This window comes from Sciurus carolinensis, chromosome 4 (genome assembly GCF_902686445.1).
Source record: "Sciurus carolinensis chromosome 4, mSciCar1.2, whole genome shotgun sequence".
Taxonomy (NCBI): domain Eukaryota; kingdom Metazoa; phylum Chordata; class Mammalia; order Rodentia; family Sciuridae; genus Sciurus; species Sciurus carolinensis.
The window spans coordinates 91,348,413-91,358,609 of record NC_062216.1 but is presented as its reverse complement, the minus strand read 5'-3'; the positions used below and the strand labels follow the sequence as shown (position 1 = coordinate 91,358,609).

At 39.1% G+C, this 10,197-nt stretch overlaps 1 protein-coding gene across 4 annotated transcripts in view; it reads left to right on the top strand.

The window, feature by feature from the left end:
* The first annotated feature begins 1,388 nt into the window (after positions 1 to 1,388).
* Kras (KRAS proto-oncogene, GTPase) overlaps positions 1,389 to 10,197 on the top strand; it is a 38,588-nt gene continuing 29,779 nt past the window's right edge. For 2 of the 4 annotated variants that reach the window (XM_047548363.1, XM_047548364.1), the window contains exons 1-2: positions 1,440 to 1,561; positions 5,266 to 5,387. In XM_047548363.1, coding sequence (XP_047404319.1) covers positions 5,277 to 5,387 — 111 coding nt within the window. In that variant the 5' untranslated portion in view covers positions 1,440 to 1,561; positions 5,266 to 5,276. Of the gene's footprint in view, positions 1,562 to 5,265; positions 5,388 to 10,197 lie in introns of all 4 variants that reach the window. The other 2 variants (XM_047548366.1, XM_047548362.1) reach the window with 2 other exon arrangements.

Sequence of the window (10,197 nt, the reverse complement as noted above, 5' to 3'; positions counted from 1 at the left end):
AAAACTATTCTAAGTCATGGGTTGTTGTAATAATTAAGTCAGATGATATGTGCAAAACATTTAGCAAATACTTGACAAAGAGTAGGCACATTCTTTTCCCTTCCCTGTCTTCAGCTTGTCTCTTCTGCCTCCCACCTGGTGCTAGGAGAGGGAGGCTTGAAGAAGACTTGCAGCCCATATAAGGGTAGAACGAAAAGGGTGACATTTGATGTAAAGCCTTGGTTAGCAAACATAATAGCTGGGATTTAAAATAACTGTTTTATTGTTGGTTTATGATGTGGGCAGAGGGATAGAACTGGAAGTAGAGACCCAGCTGGGTGGTCATATTTGTTATGGGGCTAGTTTGCTAGGTCTCAATTTTAAAACTCTCCCAAATGATCTAGGTAGTTTAATAATGCAGATTCCACTAATGCATGTTTAATCGCCCCCTTGTTTAATGTCTTAACTCCTTGAATGTTAACTGATTAATCTCAGTCTTCTAATGAATGACTCTCCGCAGGTCTATGCTATCAAGGGCATGTCTACTTAAAAAACAAAAAACAAAAAAACAAAAAAAACCTTTCTGCTGGTGCTTCCAGGGGCGGTGGGTACATACGTGGTCCCTGTTTAGAGGCCTTTTGCAGACTTCAGAACATCCAGAAAAATAACAAAAAATTTTAGAAAACCTCCGTCCCATCCCAAGATTAGCGAAGAAAGGATTTGTCGCGTTTGTCTGGGCCTGGGGCTAGGTTCCCAGTCCTGTGGAGGCTGATGATAATCAGATGGTATGGGAATTGTCCGCCTAGGCTCTCCCCAAGCCACCGAAGTCACCTCCCACCTTTGGTGACTGCATGTTTATTACATGCAGTAAATGATAGTAAATGAACGTGCGCAAGTGCAGGTTGACCCCTGGGGTGGCGGAATTTTCGTGGCTTCTCAGTGTAGACGCGACAGCGGTGCGGCCACACGGCTACGGTCTCTCCCGTGGGGTCGCGCAGCGCGCCGCTGTCGCGCGGGTCCGAGCGCCTGGCTGCGGGGTCGGCCTTGCGGCTACAGCCCGGGGGCGGGCATTCGCGTAGGCCTGGCAGCCCCTCCTCCTGCCGAGGCGCCGCCCAGGCTCGCTCCCGGCCCGCCGGCTCCCACCTCCGTCGCCCAGCCACCCCTTCCTCCGCCGGCCGGCCCCCGCTCCACCTCCGCCCGCCAGGCCCGGCCCGGCCCCCTTCTCCTCCCCGGCGGCGCTCTCAGCAGCCTTTCCTCGCTCTTCCCACACCGCCCTCAGCCGTTCCCTCCCGTGCGCCCGTCTGAAGAGGAATCGAGCGCGGAAGGCATCGATAGCTCTGCCCTCTGCGGCCGCCCGGCCCGAACTCATCGGTGTGCTCGGAGCTCGATTTCCCTAGGCGGCGGCCGCGGCGGCTGAGGCAGCAGTGGTGGTGGTGGCGGCGGCGGCGGCGGCGGCGGCGGTGGCGGCTGCTCGGCCAATACTCCGGGCCCCCGCCATTTCGGACTGGGAGCGAGCGCGGCGCGGGCACTGAAGGCGGCGGCGGGGGCCAGAGGCTCGGCGGCTCTCAGGTGCGGGAGAGAGGTAGGGCGCGGACCGCCCCTCCTGGGCCCCTACCCGGGTCTCGACCCTCCTCGCCGGCGCCGGGTGGGGCCGGCGGCGAGTGAATGAATTAGGGGTCCCGGGAGGGGCAGGCAGCGGGCGCGGGGCACAAGGCACAGAGGGCAGGCGGGGCTGGGGCAGTCTGCAGGCGGAGGCGCGGGGACGCGGCGACGCGGGGAGTGAGGAATAGGCGGTGCGGGACTGAGGAGGGTGAGGCTAGAGGCAGTCGCCGCTCGTGCTGCTTCCTGGACGGGGAACCCCTTCCTTCCTCCTCCCCGAGAGCCGCGGCTGGAGGCTGCGGGGAAGAAACTCGCGGTTGGGCGGGTTGCCCCTCGGGGCGGTCGGGTGCGGTGGAGGTTACCCGCTGCGCTCCCGCCTCCCCTCCCCCTCGTCGTCGTTCCCTCTCCCCTTTCTGCTCCCGCACCTCTTCCTCCCTGCCCTGCGCTCGGCTGCCTCGGTACAGCCTTCTCTGCTGCATCTAGCATCTCACCGACTGGGTATAAACTTCTCCCTCGAGCGCAGGCTGGACGGGTAATGGCCCTTTTCAATGTTTAGGGGGATGTGTGGGGTCATTGGGGAGGTCTGTTTGGGAAGAGCATAGAAAAGTGCTCAGAGAACACTGTTTGAGGTTATTGTGTTTGGGAAAAAAAATGCATCTGCCGCTGAGTTCCTGACTGCTCCCCTCCCCCATGTATGGGCTGTGACATTGCTGTGGCCACAAAGGAGGAGGTGGAGGTAGAGATGGTGGTGGAAGAACAGGTGGCCAACACCCTACATGTAAAGCCTGTGACCCACAGTGAAAAGCAAAAAGTTAATCCCAGAAGGTCTATTTTGCTTTTTTCAAGTTAAAACGCATGAAGAAAACCCAAACAGCAGAAACATCTTTTTTCCTTGATAGCTGAATTGCAGACAGCAATAGCTAAAATAGTACTTGAAGTTTAATTTGCCTTTTCTTGCCATTCCCTCCCATCTCTTCTACATTACCTTCATTCTTACAAATTTGTTCTCTATCCCAAGAGTTATTGCAGTACTTCTAAAGAGGGCTTACAGGATTTTGAAAACGTACTTAAAAGAAGAATTAATTGTAGCAGTTGACCAGCTAACTATCTGAAATAAATCCTGGTAGGCCTATGCATGTTACAACTGAATTCCTAAGCCAGCCTTGTTAAACTTTGATAGCCATCAAAGCAAGGGGTTAAACTCAGAAAGGTATTTTCTAATTGTTACAATGTTACATGTTATATTTTTAATGGAAACACATTACAAAAGAAGTTACAAAAGGAAAAGGTATGTTTATAATGATCATGTCAGAATTAACCATATGATTGGTGTCACTCTTAAGTGACTAAGGTCCAAAATGCTGACTCCTACACATGATAGAGTATAGACATCAAATAAGCCTAATACCAAAAGCCATCCACAAGCTTTCTTGGTTTAAGAGATAATAGGTTGACGGTAGTTTAGTTTTATAACAAGTTTTTTTTTTTTTTTAACAAAATTGTTGGGTTTCCCTCCCATTTATACTCCTTGCTGTGTTTCTAAACTTAGGGTAAGGAGACCCTTTCTGGTCTCTGATCTTTCTTCAGTAAGACTTTGAAACCAAGCTCCTTCTAGTGGACTTAAATATTACTTGATTTTAGAAACCTGATTCAAGGTTTTTAAACCTACCTCCAGGTCACAACTGCATAACAAGTAGACAGAAGGTGTGTGTTGCTTTGATCACACATTCCTATACAGATAATTTCTAATTTAGTATCTATCCTCAGCATATCCTAAACTAGCACACTTTTTGATCTTAACCTCTTTACCCTCTTTAAAATTGAGATTCTCAAAAATCTTTGATGGTTTGGGGTTTTACCAATATTCACCATATTAATTAACAATTGTAAAATTGTTTTATTTAGAACTGCAAATAATAAGCCTGTTACTTGGTAAAAATTTTATGAAAAGAAAATTTCCCAAAGCGAAACCAAAATTAGTGAGAAGAGTGGCATTGTTTCACACTTTATCAAATTTGTTTAATTATGTACCTTAATGGGAGACATCTGTATATTCATATCTGCATCTGCATTCAATCTATTGTGATCACACAGCCTAGAAAACTCTACTAGACACTTGTGAAAGAATGATAGGGAAAAAGAGTTTTGATTTCTAGGACTCCCCCACCTACCCAAACTCTTAGGAACTCAAAGGGTTCCTGTTGTAGGCTGCCAGTTTGGGGAGATAAAGTTGGCAGGGAGCTAGAGGACACATTTTGATTGATTCTCCTCATTTCTCCCATTTGCCATGGCCTACATTTGGAGTAAAACATGGGGCAAACAGGGTAAGATGCATTTGTACTAGTTATCATCATGGTTGCAGAAGAGCAGCATGTAAGGATAGGTGGGACAGAGAGTAGGATAGGGAACTGTACTCTAAGTCAGTGACAGAATAGTTTCCAAGCCTGTGGTGCTCTTTCTGAGGCATATTAGGAGTAAGGTGAGGAGGTTAGTACAATGGAAAAACAATTTTTTTCCTGTTTGGGTAATTCTTGTTTTTTTTCAATAGGATGCTGCATTATTTAATTTTTATCTAAAACATATACCCAGTTCATTGATCTCAAACTACTTATCCTGTAATAATTGTGCATTTACTGCCATTTTTTTCTGCATTTCACTTCTTATTTATAATGCTATGTTACATAAGGGAAAGAAAATAAAAATTATTTGTTTTTAAGGTTTGAACTAGGTAACTAAAATATCTCATGTTTTGGTCTTGTGATTATTAACTCTACAAATTGTCAATGTTTATTGAACCTATTGAGAGAGGATGTACCAGAAGCAGAGTTAAAGTCAGGTAGATACTGAGAAACAGTTCCTTACATTTTCATAGGTTTTTTTTTCTTACTGAAAGCAGTGTTTATCTCTGAATTTTATTTAATTATATTTGTCATACAGAAGTGCTGTTTTTCAGCGCTAATGTTTAGGATTTTATACTATGATTGATGATCAGATCACCTGCATTGAATAGTTAATCCAAAATTCTCCCAAGTTTTTACTTTTGTTTTTCTCTGCAGATGTTTTACAGATTAAAATGTCATCAAATGTTTCTTCAGTATCCAAATTTTTATTTCCTCATGACACAGTCTAACTTTGACACTAGACCTCCATGTAATTCTTGGTACTTATCCTGATGATGCGTAAAAAGTGTTCTATAGCTATTGACTCCAACAAAGACACTCTTGGCTCATCTACTTCTAAGTTAGAGGCCAGTTAACTAGGAATACTGCTAGTATAGAAGTGGGACAGCTGTCAACATGTTTGTGTGGGTGTGTCTGGGGGGGTATAGAGCACTATGTGAGATACTTGTGCTTAGGAAAGTCATGATGCGTTCCTTTGAGAGCCATTAGTTGCTACAGAACAGCAGTCTAGCTATTTAGACAGAACATTCTGAATATGAAATAAAAGAACTGGCCATGTATTCTGTGTGCATTTTTCTTAAACGTTGATGAGGTAGTTTGTAAATGAAGTGTAGTTCATTAGAATACACATTTGTAGTCAACTGAAGTTTTCATCATTAAAATTTGGAATACTTTCCATATAAAGGTGAGTTTGTATTAAAAGGTATTGATAGAATATTTGAGAGAGTATTAACCTCATGCATCTTCACATTCTAATTTAGTCAAATTTTCATTATTTTATTATAAGGCCTGCTGAAAATGACTGAATATAAACTTGTGGTAGTTGGAGCTGGTGGCGTAGGCAAGAGTGCCTTGACGATACAGCTAATTCAGAATCACTTTGTGGATGAATATGATCCTACAATAGAGGTAAACCTTGTTTTAATATTATACAAATTACTTGTATAGGACCCTCCTTTGGTACCAAAAGAGGTTTCTGTGATCATTTTTGTAAGTACTTATTACAGGGTAATTATACTGAGAGTTAGTATCTGAAACATCCTTGGGTTCATATGTCCTTGGGTTATATATAACCTGCTTCTCTTGGGAGACTATGGTGGAGAATATTAAGGTCCATGATACTCACTCTGACAGTTAATGTGCATTTTGATTGGAAGTGCATTTGAGAGTTTTGTGAGAAGGTAAAGATGTGAATTTGCATATCTAAGTGTACCTTGAAGTCATATTTTAAATATAACTTATTTTTATAGGTTTCTTGGTATTTTGAAGTTATATATAGAAGTTAGATTGAATTTTACTGATAGAATGTAATCATTTGATGGGTTTTTTTTTAGCTTAATTATTATTTTCCCCTCAGCATTGAAGTTGAGGGGAAAATTTGCAGCTACCTGGTACATTTTTAAAAACTCATTCTTTTCCTGAGGTGGTGTTATATAAAGGTACCACTACCAATCCTTACCTTTACTTGGCAGTCCTTTTTAAATTTACTCAAGGAAATGTTAGGATTGTTTTAAAATACAATTTGTTTAACAAACTTTTAAGGATTATTTTCAGAGTTTTTTTAGTTTTTGAAAATTTACCAACAACAAAATGATAGCATAAAGACCTGATAGAAAATACCCTGAGAATTCAGGTTTTATTTCCTACTGTCTTCTGGCAACACTAGAGTTAAATTATCCTAAGCAGATAAGGATTTATTTAATCCCAAAGACATGCAGGGGGGATATTCCATAATTGTCCTTGTTATCTCATTTTTAGAAGGTAACCATTAGCATATCTTGGACATAATCCGAAGGTTCATATTAAATTTAACATGAAGGTGAGAATAAAAGCATCACATTTTCTTTTAAATAGCCTAATATTATTAGATTATTTCTTGGGCATCTTTACCCTAGTTTAAACAATCCTAATCTCTTTTAACTTTTATTCTTGTTCTAATGTACCATTTTTTAAAAAATTGTTTCTGAAGTGTTGTCTAGATCTTTCTCTAAGTTCCAGGCTGTGGAGTCAAGAACAGGTCAGAATGCCCTAATAAAGTCTGTGCTATGTAATGTCTTGAAGAAACACTGCAATGAGATGGATTCTAAGGGCATTGTGGTCTTGGAGAATGTTTAGAACTTTGGGGATTAATTAGATACGGTTCATAAGGAAATGTCAAATATTTTTGATAGTTAAAAAAGGAGAAATTATGCTTATTTGCAAAATTTTGGTGTAAACAGAAGCAACTTTTATTTGGCTTTCATGTTTAAGAATTTCCATTAGTAAAGGGGAACAATCTAATTGAAGTGGACCTCCTATGTAATAGTCTCTAAGTATTTTGACAAGTCAGTTCAGTGCTGTGCTATAGTTTTGGTTTTTTCTTTGAAGATAATGGAATAGTTTACTCACTTCAATCTGTGTTCCAAATCCAGGGTCACTTGGTGTATCTACCATTTAAATCAGATGTAAAAGGAAGTTTTAAGAGAGTGCAAGTTAAGCATGAAAGTTTTCCAGGATATGGAAGGTGTTTTTAGCAGAACTGTTTTCCATCATCCCTAAAAATCAGAGAAATTCCAATACACTCTGTTTCCTGTCAGAAGTCATGAATGCTATATGAATGTGCATAGCATGAGGTCATAAATGCATCAATGTGATGAAATAGACTAGGAAATCTTTTGTCCACATTGCTAAAAATGCACTGGGTGTGGTGGTGCACGCCTGTGATTCCAGCAACTTGATAGGCTGAGGCAGATCTCAAGTTCATGAAGCCAGCCTCAGCAATTTAGTGAGACTTGAAACAATTTATGGAGACCCTGTCTTAAAATAAAATATAAAGAGAACTGGGGATGTAACTCAGTGGTTACGCACTTCTGGGTTCAATCCCTGATACCAAAAAAGTTAAAATGTAATTATAATCTTGAAGAAATAGAACCAACAGTTAATGTGTTATCTGTGGGTAAGGTAGAAAAAATTTATAAATTTAAAGTAAGTTTAATTATGATTTCTGCCAAGCCAGAACACTTGATTCTGGGAAGCATTGATTACCTGTGAACTTTGAAACTGACATTCCCTCACCTAGCTCAGCCACCTGGGGAAAGATATCTGAGATTATCCCTTTATCTGCCAGGTTACAGTAAGTTTCTGAAGGAAGTAACACATGAAGTTCTTGGTATAGTACAAGTATAAGAAAGACAAGAGAACTCAGTAGTTTAATAGAGAGTTGATTGAATAAAAATGCTGACTTCATGTTATTATAAAAACTTAAAAAGAAGAATAGGAGATTTCACTGCTGCAGTTAGGTTTTGATTAGTGAATAATGTGGTCATAGAGAAAATTAGAAAGGGCCTAGATTTTACCCATTTGGAATTCACTTAATTTTCCTACATTAAAAGAATAGAAAGAAATTTTTTAAAAATTCAAATTACTACCATTTTTTAAATGATTTATAATTTGCAAAGAATTACTCTACAAGGTAGATTAGGAGGATAATCCATGTTTATATCATTTTATTCATTAAAAATGTTCTCTGAGAGATTCTTAATTGCCTAGGTGACTCAGTTCATAACTGGTAGGATTTGAATTTGGATTTTCTGAAATTTCCACTATACCCAGTATAACTGGGAAAGTGAAAAATAGGTAATCTTCTAAACAAAGAAAATATTTAATAATGTAGCCCAATTCAGATTTATCAATATACCAAAATTTGATCTTAGCCTACTAATTAATGAATGAGATATAATATAGAATTAGGCATGGCACATGGAGTGCTTTTATATTTGAGGGTATATACATATAATCGTCTTCTGTTCTGAAAGATGTTTTAAAATATTTTTTTTAGTTGTAGATGGACACAATACCTTTATTATTTATTTACTTATTTTTATATGGTGCTGAGGGTCGAACCCAGTGCCTCACAGCCCCTGTTCTGAAAGGTTTTATTTTTTCTTTTATGAATTCTACCAACAAGTGTCAGAAAATAATTGAAATACCTTGTTAGTGGGGCAAGAGTATTAAAAACTTACAAGTCCCCAAACACAGCATTGGCTAGAAATAACATGTTTTTACACTTTAGAAGTCACTTGTTATCAAAAACATGTTCATTGAAATGTTTCTTCCCAGGGTAAAATTTGGCAGAAGAAAATACAGGTAAAGACACAGACATCAGTTGATCAGTTAGCAAATGTATATTGAGTTTCTATTACATAGTGTGCTAGTAAAACTAAATACAGCAAGTACTTTTTCTCAGGCTATACTTTTGTTAATGTGGCATTTATAATTTAGTCCACATTATTCCCTTTGATGAAACAGTTTCCTACTCAGTAAGAGTGGATTCATAACTGGATCAATTCATTCTGTCTTCAGTGCTTTAGCTATTTACCAAGGTTTGCCAATTTCTCTGTTTCTTTGGCTTTTCCATGATTATTAAGAATTCATTTTATTTGTAGAATAAGATATTTATACTGTAAAAAATTGAACTAATATAGAAGAGCCTTATAACTGTAACTGTAACTTATAAAAATAACTGTAACCTGTTATTTTTCTAATTTTATATTGTGTGTGTGTGTGTGTGTGTGTGTGTTATGTATGTCAGTAATCATCAGTGAGGAACTGGCTGGTACCTTTGTTCCTCATGGGACATTTGGCATCATCTGGAGACAGTTTTAGTTATCACAACTTGGGGAGAGAGGGCAGCTGTTGGCACATATAGGGAAGAGACCAAGGATTCTGTTAAACTTGATGTAGTACACAGTAAAGAATTACCTAAGTCCATGTATTAATAGTTCTGAGGTTGAAACTCCAGTATGTGCTAAATATAAGTATCTCTTTGTCAAATTCATGTCCCTAAGGTAGACTTTGTTATTTTTCACATAATGTAGATTTAAATTTTACCGTATTGCTTATTCTACCATTATATTAAAACATTGTTTTTAAATTAAAATATTGACAGCAATTCTAAGTGCATTTCTTTTCAAGGCTGTGGCCAGCTTCTCCCCCCTTTGTGAGTGCCCTCTACTGGTAACTTATTCACTTTTATAATAAATAACAATGAAACCCTAAATTTGAATATATATATATATATTTTATTTTAACCTTGGTTATGGTCTTTTGTTATATCAATTTGTAAATATATCAGTTTTACTTAAAAGTTCTATTTTAGATAATTGATTTTTTTAGTTTTAAAATATGTTTTACTCTGCTAATAGTGATATAAAACTTATCATGTGACCTCGTTAGGCCTAACTAAATAAGTAGGTGATTATATTTAGAAAAGAGTTGTGGCATTGTAAGAGAACATAGGGTGATTCCATTGGTAGCACTGACTGAGCCTACTTTGTAAAGAGGGATCAAAAACTACAGGGTGCTCTCTGAATTTCTTTGCATGCACTCTGGAGCTACTCTGCTATTAAAAGCCTTGTTGTAAGGGGATGTTAGGAAGGGCCTATTCAAACAGTAAACTATGAAGGTTCACATTCTGTAGATTTTTAAGTCTTGTAGATTAGTCGTGGAGCAGCTGATTTTTAACTGCTGATTTTTAGGTCAATTTAAATACTTGAGTATTTATTGAATTTAAAAATTCATTGGACATGTAGTATTCTGTGTTGAATTTTTATATATACAAAGCTTTGAAATCATACAAATGGAAGTTCATAATGGAAATAGGTAAAAGGAAAATATGTTTTCTGGTTTGGCATCTCTTGAAATTCTGATTTTAACAGTGCAGCTAACTCCTTAATTCAGA